The sequence below is a fragment of the Oncorhynchus tshawytscha genome, linkage group LG02 (genome assembly GCF_018296145.1).
Source record: "Oncorhynchus tshawytscha isolate Ot180627B linkage group LG02, Otsh_v2.0, whole genome shotgun sequence".
Lineage (NCBI taxonomy): Eukaryota > Metazoa > Chordata > Actinopteri > Salmoniformes > Salmonidae > Oncorhynchus > Oncorhynchus tshawytscha.
This window is the reverse complement of record NC_056430.1, coordinates 71,751,453-71,769,936: the sequence shown is the minus strand read 5'-3', so window position 1 is coordinate 71,769,936 and position 18,484 is coordinate 71,751,453. Positions and strand designations below refer to the sequence as shown.

At 43.5% G+C, this 18,484-nt stretch overlaps 2 protein-coding genes across 5 annotated transcripts in view; one reads left to right on the top strand and one right to left on the bottom strand.

Moving 5' to 3' along the window:
• The first annotated feature begins 377 nt into the window (after positions 1 to 377).
• LOC112263787 (nuclear distribution protein nudE homolog 1) lies at positions 378 to 8,722 on the top strand. Of its 2 annotated transcripts, none has more exons than XM_024440387.1 (9): positions 378 to 486; positions 920 to 1,054; positions 1,489 to 1,642; positions 2,095 to 2,243; positions 2,579 to 2,715; positions 3,462 to 3,629; positions 4,168 to 4,253; positions 4,474 to 4,625; positions 6,924 to 8,722. In XM_024440387.1, exons 2-9 carry the CDS (start codon positions 969 to 971, stop codon positions 7,018 to 7,020), a joined length of 1,029 nt encoding a protein of 342 aa, XP_024296155.1. In that variant the 5' UTR covers positions 378 to 486; positions 920 to 968; the 3' UTR covers positions 7,021 to 8,722. The 2 variants fall into 2 exon arrangements, with proteins under 2 accessions (XP_024296155.1, XP_024296165.1); XM_024440397.1 differs by having other exon boundaries at positions 378 to 524.
• Positions 8,723 to 8,776: 54 nt separating this feature from the next.
• The window catches only part of LOC112263717 (myosin-11), a 38,973-nt gene continuing 29,265 nt past the window's right edge, over positions 8,777 to 18,484 (bottom strand). For 2 of the 3 annotated variants that reach the window (XM_024440261.2, XM_042303961.1), the window contains 16 exons: positions 18,079 to 18,291; positions 17,707 to 17,851; positions 17,254 to 17,460; positions 16,891 to 16,995; positions 16,524 to 16,676; positions 15,962 to 16,210; positions 15,458 to 15,670; positions 15,001 to 15,213; positions 14,643 to 14,804; positions 13,806 to 13,934; positions 13,613 to 13,701; positions 13,270 to 13,393; positions 12,199 to 12,324; positions 11,873 to 12,064; positions 11,574 to 11,746; positions 8,777 to 10,058 (listed from right to left, as the gene is read on the bottom strand). In XM_024440261.2, the coding sequence (XP_024296029.1) occupies positions 9,923 to 10,058; positions 11,574 to 11,746; positions 11,873 to 12,064; positions 12,199 to 12,324; positions 13,270 to 13,393; positions 13,613 to 13,701; positions 13,806 to 13,934; positions 14,643 to 14,804; positions 15,001 to 15,213; positions 15,458 to 15,670; positions 15,962 to 16,210; positions 16,524 to 16,676; positions 16,891 to 16,995; positions 17,254 to 17,460; positions 17,707 to 17,851; positions 18,079 to 18,291 (2,629 nt within the window). In that variant the 3' untranslated portion in view covers positions 8,777 to 9,922. Of the gene's footprint in view, positions 10,059 to 11,184; positions 11,224 to 11,573; positions 11,747 to 11,872; positions 12,065 to 12,198; positions 12,325 to 13,269; positions 13,394 to 13,612; positions 13,702 to 13,805; positions 13,935 to 14,642; positions 14,805 to 15,000; positions 15,214 to 15,457; positions 15,671 to 15,961; positions 16,211 to 16,523; positions 16,677 to 16,890; positions 16,996 to 17,253; positions 17,461 to 17,706; positions 17,852 to 18,078; positions 18,292 to 18,484 lie in introns of all 3 variants that reach the window. The other variant, XM_024440301.2, reaches the window with a different exon arrangement.

Genomic DNA, 18,484 nt, shown 5'->3' with positions numbered 1-18,484 from the left:
ACTTACCATAATTACAACAGTATGCTGATCGAATTTGTAGCCATTTTAATGTAAAATAACTACTGAATAACCTGTAATGGAATAAATCATTTGCTAACGAAGGCAATGCACACGTTCTCTCTATTCTGGAACGTCCGTCAATTTCAAATCGTGTAATGTTCCCACTTTTCTAGTTGGAAATTGGTTTAGCAAATCGAAACATTTGTTTGTGTACACACTGTTTATTTATAACACAACTCGTTTTTAATTTCTTAGAATTTGTAACGGTGCACCGAATGACTAATAAAGTGAACCCCGTTGTCTACGCTCACAGTCTTCCAGGAAATATAACTTGATTGGTTGAAATGCCTATGCTCTGCGTCATCCTCTCAATCCACCAATGGTGTGCTGTAAACGCGGGGATGTAATTGTTTGGATTTGGGTAGAAGGGCAGTTTATTTCCTGATAGTGTTTTGCTATCTATGTTATTAATCTACTGTTTGCTAGGTAGGTAATATTACATTTTCTTAGCTATCAGCGTCCAGGTAAGCATTCTGCCGTATATTTTACTCTCTGAAAGTCGGAAATCTTCACTATCGTGTATCGCACAACAGTTTATATGTTATTCACGTAACGGTTGTGATGTCGCTAAACTAGCTAGTTAACTAGCCAACGTGTTAATGTATTTATTGAATAGGCTAGCTAAAGTAACTGAATAGTTATCTGATCAAACTGGACATTCCAACGGGCTGTAAAAAAACAACATAGCTATCAAGTGTCTAACGTTACCTAGTTAACCCTACTGGGCTAACTGTTGTGTCAACATGCATGCAAGCATCATGCATGCCATTGTATGGTTAATTGGTCTCCATAGCTAGCTAGCTAGACAAACAAGAGCCTGCCTCAACATGACCAGTGCCATGTTCCTTCTTTACTTTAGATGTTTTACTAGGTTTTGTGAAACCATAGAGTCCGCTGTAACGTTAGACATGGGGGAGCCCAAGACGCCCAAATTTGGGTCCATAGAAGAAGAGCTGAGTTTCTGGAAGGAGCAGTCAGACAAACACCAGCAAAGGTAAGGAATTCTACCAATGGTTGGTAGCTCGCAGCCAAACTGGTTGGCCTAGATGTGTGCATAATGGATAGAAGTGAAACAATCTGAATCTGTATCTCTGAAGTTGTCCGTAAGTGTATATCTAGGAAGTTTATCATATATCAATCCGAAACGGTCATGGCTAGAAGGGATCCAGCTTAACGTCAAAAGTATTTTTTTTGTGTGTGTGTTTAGCTAACTCTAAACCTTTTCCTAACTTTAAGCAATTTCTCCTAACCTGCTACGAAAAGTCAAATCTGATGTTAATTTGACAAAAACTGGATCCCTTCTAGCCATTACCATCCTAACTTCACCCTGTAACAGAGGAAAAAATGGAATCTAATCCTAGATCAGAATTCAGTGGCGATTTCCTTCTACATAGTTTAGCTATGAAGGTTAGACGTGTTTGTGTCCAGGGCTGAGGAGGCACAGGAGGAGTTGCAGGAGTTCCAGCAAATGAGTAGGGACTATGAGGCGGAGCTGGAGACTGAGCTGAAGCAGTGTGAAGCACGGAACAGAGAACTACTGTCCAACAACAACCGGTTACGCATGGAACTGGAGAACATCCAGGTTAGAACCTAGAACACCTGTATTGTCAAGGCCAACACTACTCATATTCTGTAGTCTTGCATCACCACGTCATATTATCTCGTATACTCTGCATCCTATCACGTAAAGTTTGGGCTCCATATTCTGTATGTTTTAGTAGACTTCAAAGTGCCTTCTGTGTCTTGAGTTGTCTAGTAGTACACACACGGTCACTCTAGCATCATAGCCACCATCACCAGAGGCCCTGTGTGTTCATTACCACGGAGCAGCTGACTTCTGAGCAACTATTTATACTGCTGAGTCCAGAGGGAAGGTTCAAGTCATTGAATACTTGATTGTGCTAAAAGCCTTAATTTCTGGGGCCTGGGGGACAGTCAAGGACAAGCTTGTGAAGAAGTGAAGGGAGAACATCATCTAAGACCAGAAATGAGCAGCAGACATGCATCAAAAAGAAGTGTTCTGTGTTTTTGCAGGAGAAGTACGAGGCGCAGCACTCTGAAGCGTTTAGGCAGATCTCATTGTTGGAGGGAGACCTGGAAGAGACCACAGCGGTCAAGGACCAACTCCAGAAGTACATCAGAGAGCTGGAGCAGTCCAACGACGACCTGGAGAGGGCCAAGAGGTCAGTCTGGACACTTTGACCTCGACTTGGTTGTTATTATTGTGGCGTAATGACACTGACTGTTGTTATGTTGAGGGACATTCAATAACTATGTAAAAAAAAAAAGCCGGTCTCTGCTGGGTTGTCATTGTAACTCTGAAGTGTTTGTCTGACACTTCTTTATCCAATCACCCTAATGAGATTGGTGTGTGTCTTGCCAATGTGTACCCATTTTGTCAAACTTCATAGGCCTACATACAGATTCAACCATGTCTGTCCTTCCACTCACCCTGGAGGATAGGATGTAATTTAAGACGTAACCATAGTAACTGACTGACCAATGTCCTGTCTCGCAGGGCGACCATCATGTCCCTGGAGGACTTTGAGCAGAGGATGAACCACGTGATCGAGAGGAACGCCTTCCTGGAGAGTGAGCTGGACGAAAAGGAAAACCTTCTGGAGTCTGTCCAGAGACTAAAGGATGAGGCCAGAGGTTTGTGTGTGTAAGGGTGGGGACGGGGGTCAGTGTGTTTCTCTCTGTGTGTGTGTGAGAGTGAGAAGCCAGAGGTGAGTCAGTGGAACATGAAACACAAAAAGGTTTTCATTTCATGTTCTAATCAAGAACTGCTGATTTTGCCAGATTTAGTTACCAGTTTCAAAAATATGTGCAATTTGATAGTTGACTGACAATGTAATATCAGGATGATCCAGCCTTGCCCATTGTATTCCTCAAAAAGTAAGCAGAGCAAATGTGAGATTGAGTTTGGCATTATGTGTAGAATTCACAGCTATAAAAGTTCTGGCTCAAGTCCCGTACTGTTTTTAATGGTCTTCAAGGTTATATATCATCATATTCATGATGGGGGTCATCTTAAGATATATACTGTAATTGTATTTGGATTAATGTACCTTTACCCAGTGCCTTTTATGAAGGTTTTTGATTACGGGAGAAAAATGCAATAAAAAAATTCATGAAAAGGCATCAGTTAAAAGTAAATTCATCCACAAATACAAATATAATTTTACATGTACAGTATCTTAAATTATCACGTTTTCATGAATTTGATATAAGCTTGATGCCCATTTAAAAACATGATCCAGGAAGTAGGTGGGACTTCCATTGCGTGTTGGTGATTACTTGTATTGACTTTTTCTATATTTGTACTGTAGTATCAATGTCACAAATGTCCTCAGTATTGAGATCTGATCTGTTGTCTCTTCGCTCTCTGTGTTGGGCAGATTTACGACAGGAGCTAGCTGTACAGCAGGTCCAGGAGCGACGCCCCCCCAGTAGCCTCTCTAAAGAGAAAGACAGGACCGAATCATCGTCACGCTCCACCATACTGACAACCCCCTCCAAACCACTTGGTACATTCCCAGCAACCCCAGCCTCAAGCATTCGTCGAGGTGGGTGAGACCAATGGTAGCTGTGTTGTGGGTTAAACTGTAATAATGACATGACTTTTTCCTAATTTAAAAATATAATTTAATGTGGTGGAATGCTAGTTAATCCCTTAGTCAAAGACAGTACAGTATGAAGATGTAGGCAAAAAATGCTTTTCTAATAGAAATCCCCAATCACACTTGTAGGCGATGCCATGGCGACGTTGGCTAGCTAAGCCCGTGCGTGGAAACACGTCATCGGGTTTAACAGCGCGTGAGCAGGCCGTCAAATCAATGGCAATCCTTCGATATAAAGTTTTGACAAATGAAAACAATACATTTTCACCAGGTTGGAATAATAACATGTTCAACTACTTAAGATACTGGCTCGAATCATGGTTGTGCATTTAGATTCAGAATATGTACAACTAACGAAGAATTTGCCACCAAACCCTGGCCTGGTTTGTTTTGCGATGTTGCCCTCTGGCTTTAAAAACTCTGTGCCTTAGTAGCTGTAGTTTGATGTTGTGATATGTGCTAAATGTAATGTGTTTGTGTTTAGGGGATAACCTAACAGGAACTCCCCTGAGTACGTCGGCTCGCATATCTGCACTCAACATCGTCGGGGAGCTCCTAAGAAAAGTTGGGGTAAGAAACAGTGTAGGACCTATGCATTTAATACCACCCTCATATGACCAGGAACCTTCAATTATGTATAGAATAAAATAGAACTCTAATTTAATGACTTAAAGGAAAACTCCATACAAACACGATATTGTTTGGAATTTTCCTTTAATGCATCTCCATTCCTGTGTCTATGATGATCTCAGACTGTAATACAACTTATTTCCCCTCTTGGATGCTCTAGAACCTGGAGTCCAAGTTGGCATCTTGTCGAGACTTCGTATACGACACGCCGCCGAAAAGACCGGCTCTTCCGTCGTGTCCCGGTACCCCCTCTGCTATAGAGGGAGGCACAGAGATCCAGGCCTGCAGCATGAGCCCTCCACACTACGACAGGTAAATGGGTCACAATGAGAAAATCATATACAGTGGGGCAAAAAAGTATTTAGTCAGCCACCAATTGTGCAAGTTCTCCCACTTAAAGATGAGATATGATGAAAATGACAGGCCTAGATACACTTCAACTATGACAGACAAAATTAGAAGAAAAATAATACAGAAAATCACATTGTAGGATTTTATGAATTTATTTGCAAATTATGGTGGAAAATAAGTATCTGGTCAATAACAAACAAGCAAGATTTCTGGCTCTCACAGACCTGTTCTTCTTTAAGAGGCTCCTCTGTCCTCCACTCGTTACCTGTATTAATAGCACCTGTTTGAACTTATCAGTATAAAAGACCTGTCCACAACCTCAAACAGTCACACTCCAAACTCCACTATGGCCAAGACCAAAGAGCTGTCAAAGGACACCAGAAACAAAATTGTAGACCTGCACCAGGCTGGGAAGACTGAATCTGCAATAGGTAAGCAGCTTGGTTTGAAGAAAATCAACTGTGGGAGCAATTATTAGGAAATGGAAGACATACAAGACCACTGATAATCTCCCTCGATCTGGGGCTCCACGCAAGATCTCACCCCGTGGGGTCAAAATGATCACAAGAACGGTGAGCAAAATTCCCAGAATCACACGGGGGGACCTAGTGAATGACCTGCAGAGAGCTGGGACCAAAGTAACAAAGCCTACCATCAGTAACACACTACACCGCCAGGGACTCAAATCCTGCAGTGCCAGACGTGTCCCCCTGCTTAAGCCAGTACATGTCCAGGCCCGTCTGAAGTTTGCTAGAGAGCATTTGGATGATCCAGAAGAAGATTGGGAGAATGTCATATGGTCAGATGAAACCAAAATATACATTTTTGTTAAACTCAACTCATGTTTGGAGGACAAAGAATGCAGAGTTGCATCCAAAGAACACCATACCTACTGTGAAGCATGGGGGAGGAAACATCATGCTTTGGGGCTGTTTTTCTGCAAAGGGACCAGGATGACTGATCCGTGTAAAGGAAAGAATGAATGGGGCCATGTATCGTGAGATTTTGAGTGAAAACCTCCATCAGCAAGAGCATTGAAGATGAAACGTGGCTGGGTCTTTCAGCATAACAATGATCTCAAACACACCGCCCGGGCAACGAAGGAGTGGCTTCGTAAGAAGCATTAAGGTCCTGGAGTGGTCTAGCCAGTCTCCAGATCTCAACCCCATAGAAAATCTTTGGAAGGAATTGAAAGTCCGTGTTGCCCAGTAACAGCCCCAAAACATCACTGCTCTAGAGGAGATCTGCATGGAGGAATGGGCCAAAATAGCAGCAACAGTGTGTGAAAACTTACAGAAAACGTTTGACCTCGGTCATTGCCAAAAAAGGGTAAATAAAAGTATTGAGAAACTTATTGCCCAAATACTTATTTTCCACCATAATTTGCAAATAAATTCATAAAAAATCCTACAAATGTGATTTTCTGGATTGTTTCTTATTTTGTCTGTCATAGTTGAAGTGTACCTATGATAAATTACAGGCCTCATCTTTAAGTGGGAGAACTTGCACAATTGGTGGCTGACTAAATACTTTTTTGCCCCACTGTATGTATGTATGTATATTTATTTATTTATTTATCTCGTTGTGTGTATCTAGATTCAGCTTACTTAGTAGTATTTATTAGGATTCCCAATTAGCTGCTGCCGAGGCAGTGGACACTTCCTGGGGTCCAAACAGAAATCAAAACAAATTAAATGCATAATATACACTGAGAGTACCAAACATTAGGAACACCTTCTGCACCCCACGGCCTCAGAACAGCCTCAATTCATTGGAGCATGGCACACATACACAATCCATGTCTCAAAGGTTTAAGATTTTTTTTTTAAAAAGCCATCTCCCCCTTCATCTACACTGATTGAAGTGGATTTAGCAAGTGACATCAAAAAGGTTCATAGCTTTCACCTGGTCAGTCTGTCATGGAAAGAGCAGGTGTTCATGTTTTGTACACTCAGTGTACATGGCACAACATTTAGCAGATGCTCCCATCCAGGGTGACCCACAGCAAGTGCATTCAACTCAAGAAAGCCAGACATCTTAACTAAAAAGTACTTTACTCTCCATTTAGACTTATACTGGTCTGAGAAATCAACTAAGAGGGGGGAGGATGTTCAGCTGGTAGTGTAGTGACAACTAATGAACATGAACTGGGTGGGATCTGTTGTTCTGGTTCCTGTTGCTCATGCTTCTGATGTTCTACATTAAAATTAACTTGTTGATTTACGTGTTACTCAGAACGTCTACCATGATGTCTTTCAGTTTGGTGAAGCGGTTAGAGTTTGGACCTGCGCCTCCTCGGGGGATCTCCTCCCACGGCTCCCAGTCACCATCAGGGGGAGTCAAGATCCTGCTATGAAACGAGGGCCTCCCCTGTCCCCCTCCCCACACCAGACTGTACTACCCATCAGTAGGGCTTTAAATTGTCCCCCTCTCACTACACTACCAGCTGAACATCCTCCCCCCTCAGACTATGAACCAGGAAGCCGCTCCCAACTTATTTGCTGCATGGACTCTGCTGAGAAGAACCTGAGTCATGATGCTACGCTACAGTTTTATTTTATTAATGAATAATAGAAGTGAGGATTCCTTGACCCCGCTGCATGTCCTCCTGCTGATCCCTTGACCCCTGAACCCAAGTCCTGCAATGACAACCCCAACCCTGCTACTAACCCCCCCCCCCTTATCCTTCTTGTACCCATGTTCTGATTGGATTCTTGGTGTGCCAACTGTAGCAGAAAAGTGAAGTTGGTCAATAGTTGGTGCTGTTAGCCTTTAGCATTGCTGCCTTTTATCAATGTCACCACCACATGTACGTTTTGCCTAGTCATGATTCCTTTCTGTATGTCTAACTCTGTCCGTTCGTAGCTAAGCCACATGTGCTTAGAGGCTATACGTGTAAAGTGTCGGAGATGGTAAGTTAGGCTAGCTTTACCTTTTGGAGAACGTGTATTATTCCTTTCTTCGTGCTGGGTTGTCATTGTCTGTAAAAGCTAAGGATGGTCTGAAGTTTGGGTACTACTACTTTACAGGTCAATGTTTGAGTTAAAAGCAATGGTTTATTAATGTACGAAGATACTTTCTTTTAAAGGTCTTCTACCTGGTAACTTGAAAAAGTATTATCTGTGAGAAATGCAGACTAGCTAGCCTATACCCTGTCATGCATTTGCAGAATGTTTTATAAGGTAGGCAAGATATGTATCAGAGAAAGTACATTGAGTTAACTTCTGAAAATCTCAAATGTAGTCTAGGTCTTTGGCAAAAAAAAAAATTGTTGCCATTTCTTCAGTGTTTTAAGTTTGAGACTTTTTTTGAGTTAGAGTTAGGGGGTACCACTGCACTGCATAGAATCTATATTAGATCTTTCCAATAGGAAGTGGCCTAAAGACAGCATTGGTTCAGTTTGAGCAGGTCAGTCGACCCAGAATTCCTGTCAAAAGACTAATCTTATATCAGATCAGGGAGCTATCAAAGATGACAAGATGGCAATAGATGACTAGAGTTCGATTTTACAGAATAGGGTTTTGAGAAAGCACAGTTCATACTATATTTCCAAAACCATTATGGATGATGCCTTGGTTACACTGTTAATGCTGGACATGTGAATTCTTTACGCACTGTTTAAAAGAGAATGTTTTAGCCTTGTCTTTCCAATGAGGAGCAATAGTCCAATATCAAGGACATATGACACTAGGGCATGTTACTACTCAATGACGTTTGTACTTACTAACAATGTGTATATATCGGTTCCATCCATATGTGCTTTATCCAATTCCCCTGTCATGTTCGTGATAGAGTTGGTTAGAACACACAGATTTGAGACCAGGATAATATGTCTACAAAACTCTGTTACAGCAGCTGTTGTGTATGAACTAAGGACCAGGAAGTACAGTTTGTAGAGCTTCTTTTACAACTGTACATGCAACCGTTTGTGGGTGTTACTAACTTCTGTCTGGATTTACATTGAAATGTATGCACCCGAGGTGCTCAACCTTTTGACCTGTTGGTTTGCAATCCTTTTTGTATCAAAATGAACACATAAAATGAACATTCTAAACATGCTTTTGGCAATATCATTCAGGATGTGGAGACAGACATATAGTAGATGAATACGGTTACTTTTTCACTTATTTATTGTGCAGGTGGTTCCACATTTTATAGATTTGAAGTGGCATGTAAACGTCAATTGAGTAAAAACAAGACAGAACATTGTTGTAAAGGTGACCAGTGGCAGGAAAAACTAAAATGTATTTTTGTTGAATATGCATCTGGACACACACACAATGGCCTTGATGGTATGACACTATTCCTGCTGATGATATTCTACTTGGCAAGGTACACAACTGAAAAAGTACCTGTCTTGTTGATATATATATTAGACTTTAGGAACAAGAAAAGTCTGATAGGAATATGTAGGTGAAAGGGGTGACTGGTTTTGGTTTCTAAAAGTAGGAAGGTGTTCTGCTACCCATACTTGACAGTCAGAAACATTTTCAAAGTATGAAATATATACGGTCGAGTCACTGTCCTTACCATAGACAACAGAACAGTTGCAACCATGCGCCAATATTGGGGCAGCTATTCTGAATACCAACAAAATACATTTGGACTACATCAGTTATTTTTTTAGCTGGGTGGGTATACCATTTGCTTTAGTATACATTGACCTTCTATAACGATCTTAAAAGTTAACAGCAGTGTAGAAGACGGGACAAGTCATAATGTCGTCATAGAAATAGATTTACATGACCGCTAGATGTATAAATCTAGAAATACAATGCAATGTGATGCCTATAATTAATTAGGATTTAAAGTGACGAATAGTAATACCTGGATTTATCCTTCCAGATGAAAGGAGAATAAGGAACAACATGTAACCTACATAACTTCGAGGGGTACAACATTATGCTAAGGAAGTATCGTAGGGACAAGTAATTCAGTGCAGTACAAAACTGTAGCAAAAGAACAAATCACACTAACATCCCAGGCACTAAAATTAAACTAAATTAATTATTACGCCTTTGTCTCTTATGCCTCCATTTTGTCTGTTTTGAATTGTGAAAAGCCTTATGTGCTCTGAACGAGAAGGCAGTCGATATGTGACTGATATAGAGAATCGTATTTGGAAGTGATATGAAAGAAAAAGGTTGAAGTCACTTGTGTGTTCTTTGGTAAAGCGGGTCTGTCTGGCACCAGTAATACTGAGTCGGATTGGTTGGATGCTTGTAATACTGAATTTAATTGGATGGTTTTGGGCTCTTCTACTCAACAGACTTTGTGCCGTTGTAGTCCCCCTGTGAGTCCCCGTCTTCTTCTGACGCGTCATCGATGACCCCTCTCCGGGCACTGCCCCCGACACGGCGCGGTGCGCTGCTGAAAGAGGGCTCGGTCCCGCGCCTGAAACGCAGACCGACAGACAGCACCGATGCAAGACACAGACACAGACACAGACACAGATGAGACGAGCTATGGGCAAGACCAGTCTAGGTTGTCCTGAGGTTACCAGGAAATGTTGGACTTTTTGCTCCTATGGTCTGCATATCACTCTGCCTTTATCCACCTTTTTGTTTTAACAAGGTAAAATGGATGTCTAACAATACCTACCAGACAGGTTGTGATCGTCACTGTTAATAAAGTATTGACATCCTATTACAATAATAGTCCCACTTTAAACAATGCACAACTTAAAGGCTTTATATAGCCAGCATAAATACTTCACAAATCATCTGTGAGCGTATATCATAATATAAATGGTGTATAAACATTTGGCAATTCACCCTACTCTGGTTGTCACGTCACCCTTTATAGAGTATGACATGCTTATAGATTATTTATGAAGCCTTTATGTAGTTCTTATGAGGCCTTTGCATGTTATATATATATATATAAAGCCTTTAAGTTGTGCTTCGTTCAAAGTGGAACCACAATGGTCTATTATGTTCAAACTGCATCCTTTCATGAAACTTGTCTTATGTTTTGTTAGGCTTGAGTAAAAAAAAAAAACTTGTGTTGAACACGAGGAAGATTAAATGGGATCGCTGAAATGCAGAATGAGTGAGATGTTATAGTAACAGTAGGCACGCTGCACACCGGCCGGTTATATCTTTAACTCATTTGACTCCTGTCTAGACTAACACTAGTCTGGTCCCAAAACTGTTTGTGCTGTATTGTCAACTCCGATGGTCACCGGAGACCATAGGATTTGGCAAGACAGCACAAACAGTTCTGGAACCAGGCTAGACAGACACAGAGAAATGAGTTTGGTTTAGGGCAACTAAACCAAGCATGGAGAAAAATATGGTCACCAGTAGTAGAAAGACCACAACGGAAGTGCAATACACTTTTCTTGCACTGTTTCAGACTATGAGCTCGATCAGAGGAGCTCCATTGAAGATATTGACCGATAAACCATATTTCACTCTTTCAGGCGGAGAAATTGCACAGTCAGTTGGACAAGAGTGCATGGGGGTAAGTTATGGAAAGTTAAAATGAAAATGGTGATAAACTTTGAGCGCAGAGGTACCTGCTACGTTACTCCTTGGGTTCTGGGATTGGGTTGCCTCTGCAATAAAGATTCAAGAAAGGCTTTGATTTCCAGAGCACTCACCATGGTGTTGGAAACAGATATACTGTAGTACAGTGTTCAACTTGTTATCCGCAAGCCCCAAAAGAGTACTTTATGCTCATTTGCCCATTGGGAGATGATTTAATTGTGGTTGGAGAATGGTTGATTGTGTGAAATGTCAGTGTGGTTGCTGTAAATCTACACAGTGTTATATATTGGACCTGCCTTGATTTGGGGTGGTTATCCTTTTCTATCGAGTGATTTGAGCAAAGTGAAACTACAGTACACAAGTCAGGAGCAGGGACTCTTGCCAAAGACACCGCCCTGACTCTGGGGTCATACTGTACCTAAGTTTGCTCTTGAGGGAGTTGACCTCGCGGCTCATGGCATCGTTAGCCTCGGTGGACTCATCCAGCTCCCTCTGCAGCTTCCTGCGGGCAGCCGTGATGCGCTGAGACTCCTCCTCCGACTCCTCCAGCTGGCGCTTCAGCTGCTTCATCCGCGTGTTGCCCTTTTCTGCCTGGGTAGGAGAGGGGGAAAGGAGAGGAGTAAGGTTGGGTTCATAAGAGTGTCGTAACACTGCCATGAGCAGATATGAACACCCTCTTCTTCCTAAGACTGGTGTCAGCATGACACAACAGCATACCTGTTCCTTGTACTGTTCGGCCTGTTTCCTCTCGTCCTCCACCTGGATCATCAGATCTTTCAGCTTTTTGTCCTTCTGGCGCAGGCCCTTGGCTACGGCCTGCTTGTCTCTGCTCTCCTGCTCCACCTGCTCCTCCAACTGAGCCACCTTGGCCTCCAGGGCGGTGATGGATGACTTGAACTTGGACTTGACCTGTTCAGAGATGATAGAAACCGATACCCCACAATTTAACGGTACACTACACGCCCACTAAGATGGACTGGAAAGTAGGGACACTTAATATTTTCTCAATGGGGAGCAACCCTAGTAAATCTACCATCTCTGACCTGGTTCTCCATCTCCTGCAGCTTGGCCTTTAGGTCCTTGTTCTGCCTCTCCATCTGCTGCCGGGCGCTCTCGTTCTTCTGGGAGGTGGTGCGCTCGGTCTGCAGCTCATTGTTCAGCTGGTCCACCTGAGTGTGAAGAGTGGTCAAGATGTGGTCACCGACGCTGGGAGTTCAAAACTTGGTCACTGAGGGTTAAAGGTATGGTCAATGTACATCCAAGAGTTGGTCAATGTGTGTCTAAGAGGTGGTCAATGAGGGTTGAAATTGTAGTCAATGAGGGTTCAAAGCATGGTTGATTAAAGGTCAAGTTGTGGTTCTAGTGCAGGGCTGCCCAACCCGCTTCCTGGAGATTTCCTTTTTTATTTTTTATTTCACCTTTATTTAACCAGGTAGGCCAGTTGAGAACAAGTTCTCATTTACAACTGCGACCTGGCCAAGATAAAGCAAAGCAGTGTGACACACACAACAGAGTTCCATATGGAATAAACAAATGTACTGTCAATAACACAATAGAAAAAAGTCTTTATACAGTGTCTGCAAATGGCGTGAGGTGGTAAGGCAATAAATAGGCCATAGTAGCGAAGTAATTACAATTTAGCAAATGAACACTGGAGTGATAGATGTGCAAGTAGAAATACTGGTGTGTAAAATATCAAAAAGGTAAATACAAAGAATATGGGGATGAGGTAGGTAGATTTGATGGGCAATTTACAGATGGGCTGTGTACAGCTGCAGCGAACGGTAAGCTGCTCAAGATAGCTGATGTTTAAAGTTAGTCTCCAACTTCAGCGATTTATGCATTTCGTTCCAGTCATTGGCAGCAAAGAACTGGAAGGAAAGATCTACTGTCCTGTAGGTTCAGTCCAACCCTAATTTAGCATATCTGATTCAGCAATTGAAGGTCTTATTGAGCAGCTAATTAGTTGAATCAGGTGTGTTAAACTAGGGTTGGACTGAACCTACAGGACAGTAGGTTCAGGAAGGAGGGTTGGACAGCCCTGTTCTAGTGTGTTTAAGGTGTGGTCACATTGTGTTTCAGGTCGTTAGGAGGAGGGGTCCTGCCAGTCTAACCTGTTGAGTGCTCTTCCTCAATCTGTCGTTGAGGATCTCCATGTTACTGCTTTCTTCCTCCAGCTCCTCCTCCAGCTGGGAGATCTTAGCCTCCAGACGACGCTTTTCATCAGACAGGGCTGACCTGGAAACAGCACACAGGAAACAGTCAGTCACACAATGAATGCTCCCCTACATTACAACACAATGTTTCAGTTGCACAATGCTCCACTACACCACCTAATGCTGCGTTCAATTCACCGTTTCCAATTCATTCCACTTATTTGACTGTGGAAAATTGTGAAATACAAGAGGCATTATAATGCTGTTAACATCACATTCATTTAGTAAAGGTTCTACTTACTTTCCAGAGGTGTTGCTGGCTAGTTCGTCAGACAGCTCATCCCGCTCAGCCTCTGCTTGTTTCCGTGCCCTCTCAGCAGCAGCCAGCTCCTACACACACAATAGCACTCTGGTCAAAAGTAGTGCACTATATGGAAAATAGAGTGTTATTTCACACTTTACCATGCTATCTACAGTGAGCCAGGCTACGTTACCTCCTGAATCTGCATGAGCTCAGCCTCCAGACTCTTGGCCTTCCTCTCGCTCTCCTTGGCCGTACCCAGCACCTCTTCTCTGGCTGCACGGGCATCTTCCAGTTCCCTCTGGAAGTCCTTCATCTGGGCCTGGAGATGGAATGACATAATTACATTGTAAGGCATCATAAGGCTTTCATAATGCTTTATAAGGTGTGATGGGTTCCGACTTCTAAACTTGAAATATGAAAAATCCTTGTTCATGGTACTGAGGGAGAGAGGGGGAATGCAGAACGGTTACATTCTGTCAGAACATGTTATTGATAGACATCAGGTATCCTATGGAAAGGAGAAGAGCTACAGTCTGGTACAAGTCAAGAGGACAGCCGTGAGTTGGGGAGGAGTGAGGAATTTGGGCCGAGGTCAGGTCAGATGAAGTGAGAAAGAACATGCGTCACTAAAGTCCCGTCTAGCAACAGAGATGTATTGGCTGTCCAGATGTGTAAAGGAGGGGACGCAGCATAGGAGGAAGGCTTAAATACCAGTGCTTGTGTAAATAGGTCTTTGTCCTTTCAGCTGTCTAACCAATTGGGTGAATAAACTTGGTCGGAGCGTTTCATAGTTGTCCATTAGTTTTACTCTGTTTATTTAGAACCTAACAGGTTTTTATGTCAAAGCCATAGCCAAACCTCACACTAGCTGGATTCATTTTACACCATGAATGTCAGTTACATAAGGCTACTACATAAGACATGTGACATATGACTAAATAAGGAATAGGCTGTCATACTGCTACGTAAACACAACAGTATCACTGTAAGGTAGTGTGTTACAGTATCGTCATTCGCTCCAACTCACCTGGATCTTGCGCAGCTGTTTGATGGCCTCGTCGCGTCCCTTGTTGGACATCTCGATCTGTCCCTCCAGGTCCTTCATATCTCCCTCCAGCTTCTTCTTGGCTGCTGCCGCCGTGGCTCTCTGCTTCCTCTCGTCCTCTAGCTCCGTTTCCAACTCACGCACCTGGTGAGCACACATTAAGAAAGCAATGGTTGAGCACAAGCTCAATTCAGCAACATGTGTTGCTGTGAATGTGTGTCAGTATTGTGTAGCTCAAGAGTGGCTTGAACACCCTGGAGAGTTAATCCATGAACCTACTACTCTTCTGTGTAACAAAATGGTGGCTTTTGCTCTTTACAGTTTTTCCTTCTTTCCCTACCTGCTTTATGAGCTGTCTCTTCTTCTCCTCTCCCATCTCGTCACGTCCCACCAGGTCCCTGTCGAACTGGGCCTTCAGGGCCTGCATGTTGACCTCCAAACGCAGCTTGGCGTCCTCTGCAGCCTGCAGCTCGTCCTCCAGCTCCTCCAGCTGGGTCTTCATCTCCTCCACCTGGGCCTCCAGCCCACGCTTCCCCTTCTCCAACTCATGGACCTACGGATGGGATGGAGGGGTGGGTGGGTGAGAAAAGGTTGTGGACATGCCTGCCACCTACTGGTGGTTTAAGAATATTGCCATTAATAAAAAAGGTGATTAAACCTAGTCCTGGATTAAAAATCAGGCTCAATCTCCATGGAAAGAGGCTCCATTGAAAGATATTTTTAGTCCAGGACTAGGCTTGATCGGTAACTGGCAAACTGGCCCATAGATTCCAGAGAAGTTGGTTGTCCACACTCACACTCTTGCCCACGTCGTCCTTAGAGCTGACCAGGTCTTCCATCTCAGTCCTCAGGGACTTGTTGGCTCTCTCCAGCTCCTCCCTGCTCTCCTGGGCCTCCTCCAGAGCACGGGCCAGAGACAGGGCCTTGGTCTCCTTCTCCCTGGCCTCTGCCTCAGCACGGTCCCTCTCATCAGCGTACTTACTGGAGATGGTCTTCTCCTCGGCCAACATCTGGAAGAAAGAGGGAAGTGGAGAAGGTAAGTTCAGATGACTTTCAAGTACACGGCAGAGAAAGTAGTTAAAGAGAAGTCTTTTTTTGTTGTTGCATGATTTAAGTAAATATTTTCTCCTTATTTACATTCGCCTACACCCTGTTTATCTTTAACATGCATCACAATTGCCCTTTGATTAGTGTCAGCATTTTGATATGTCTGTTGTACCAGCAGGCAAAACTGGTTGGCATTGTGTCATTTCCATCCCTATGTTATGTCGACCAGTTTTGTAGTTGGTTGGTTGACTGACCTGGTCAAACTTCTTCTGCTTCTTCTCCAGGTTGGAGACGATGGTCCTCTGGTTGTCCAGGTCCATGAGGATGTCCTCTAGCTCCTGCTGCAGACGGTTCTTGGTCTTCTCCAGCTTGTCGTAGGCAGAGGCCTTCTCCTCGAACTGGGTGTTGGACGCTTCCAGGTCTCTCTGAAGACGCTTCTTGCTCTCCTCCAGGAGCTCATTGTTGCCGGCCATTTCTTCTAGCTTCTTCTTGGAGTCTGACAGCTGGTGATACAAGGAAAATAGTGTAAACAAGTGTATAAATGTACTTTCTTCATGTTTTCATTATTTGTTCATTTAACTGTTATTTTACCAGGTTAGTTGACTGAGAACACCTTCTCATTTCCAGCTAGTCTTCATTTGACTGTCCCAATACGCTAACCCCGAATGACCACTACAATCTCTTGTTTTGGGAACATAACGCACAGGAAATGTCCACTTGAAATGGTAACAAGATGGATCTCTTCACATGCAGCATCCATCTCAATGAGGTTTTACCGTTTGACTCCTGTCTCTGACCCGGTGTGTGAACTCTGACCTGTATGTTGAGGGTGGACACGTGTCTCTCCACGTTCCTCTTGGCCTCCACCTCCTCCTCCAGCTGTTCCTGCAGACTGTTGCGGTCGTCCTCCATCTGACGCAGCTTGGTGGAGAACTGCAGCTTCTGACGGGTCTCCTCAGCCAGCAGCTCCTGAGGAGGACAGAGACAAGGTCAAAGTTCAGTATCAAACACCAAACAATGAGCAATAAGTGCTACATACAGGATATCATAAACCAGTATTGAACCACACAGAGCAGTTACGGTGAGTCATTTTGGTAATGTCTCACTTAAAATATACTTACAATGAAATATTAGCTTGCATGAATATGTAGTACAGAATAAACAGGATGTATTGTGTGTGTACTTGTGTGTCTTGGACTTGGGCACTGAGGGTGGAGACATCTTTGCTCAGCTTGATGTTCTTCCCCTCAGCTTCATTCAGGAGGTTGGTGACACTCTCTAGTTCAATCTGTGTAGAGAAAGAGATGGGATATTAGTCAGTATCTCATCTAGCTAGTGAATCTTGTCTTATTTCTAATGGACGATTTAATCCAGTCATCTATTGCATTGTACGTCATTCTACATAACAAATATCATTCTACAAAGAATAGGGTCCCTGTGTGGGTCTATGGGTGTTCCAGCAGGTCCACATTTTTTATGAATTATGGCCATATGGGCTCTGTGTGATGACGTCATCATTGTGCGACCCCTCATCGTCGTCACTCACAGTGATCTTGGAGCAGCGCTCTCCCAGCTCGCCCTTCTGCTTCTCGCTGTCGGTGAAGCGCGCCTGCAGCTCGTTCAGCTGACCTTCGACCTTCCTCTTCTTGTTCTCCACGTCCTGTTTGGCCGTGGTCAGGGAGCGCACCTCCACCGTCAGCTCCGACGTCTCCTTCTCCAGGGCAAGCTTGGCCTTGTCCAGGTTCGACTTCACCTGGGGGACACAGAGAGGAAGGGGATTCAACCAGTCAATGGAAATACTGTATAATGTAGGTAGGCCAACACAGCATCTAATACATATGGATTTTTCCGTATCCTGAAACCAGAGTGCTTATACATAGAGCTTCATGCACACATTAAGTTTTCATATGCTTCAGAATGTAGTCAGAGTCACGTCAAATCTGGCCAGTGAGATGATGCTAGTGTGTAGCTACATTATAGTGTAGCTACATTTCCTTACCCGTTTGGACTGCTCCAGCTGCTCTGTGAGCTCCTCTACAGCCTGGGTGTGTTTCTGTCTCATCTCCTGCACCTGGGCCTCGTGGGTCCGACCCTCGTCATCCATGGCCTTCTTCAACAGGTTCACCTCCTGTTCTCTCTTCGCCCTGCAGAGATGAGAGGATGGATGTTGGTGAAAGGATGGATAGATGAATTGCATGAGTGATTGAATAGACCAAGTATTACCCTAAACTGTATGAATATACAGACAAATGACCAAAATGGCTACGTTCCAATGTCCATACCAGCATTCACTAAGAATATATTGCTTCCTAGTAAGTGGTATGCCAGTGTGGATATTGGAACAGAGCCACTGCCTAGTATTTGTACTCACCGAAGCTCCTGCTGGGTAGCGGTGCTGTCAAGTGTATCCTCCAGCTCAGACTTGAGGGCCTCCAGCTCCTCTCCCAGGTCCCTCCTGGCCTTCTCAGTCTTGTTCCTGGCCTGGCGCTCTGAGTCCAGGTCCTCCTGAAGGTCTGAGATGTGGCCCTCCAGCTCCCGGATCTTCTTTAGGGCATTGTTCTTCTGGGCCATCTCGTCCTCTAGCCTAGGGGAAAAAGGTGAACATTGAAAATTGAGGAACATTGTTTATATGTTGTTAATACGTTGTTTGTGGATGATTTCAAGATAAAACTTATCACTAATAAAAGGCATATTCTGAGCAGATTCTAATATCAATAGATGGCACTGTTACATTTGGTGCTGTGTTTTAGAGGTCATATACAAGTGTAATGTGGACT

Bases quoted from the DNA above. Each gene is read 5' to 3' on its own strand.
- LOC112263787 (XM_024440387.1), top strand. From the start codon at position 969: ATGGGGGAGCCCAAGACGCCCAAATTTGGGTCCATAGAAGAAGAGCTG. The intron at 1,055-1,488 runs GTAAGGAATTCT...GTTTGTGTCCAG, and splicing joins TCAGACAAACACCAGCAAAG to GGCTGAGGAGGCACAGGAGG. The intron at 4,254-4,473 runs GTAAGAAACAGT...TGGATGCTCTAG, and splicing joins AGCTCCTAAGAAAAGTTGGG to AACCTGGAGTCCAAGTTGGC.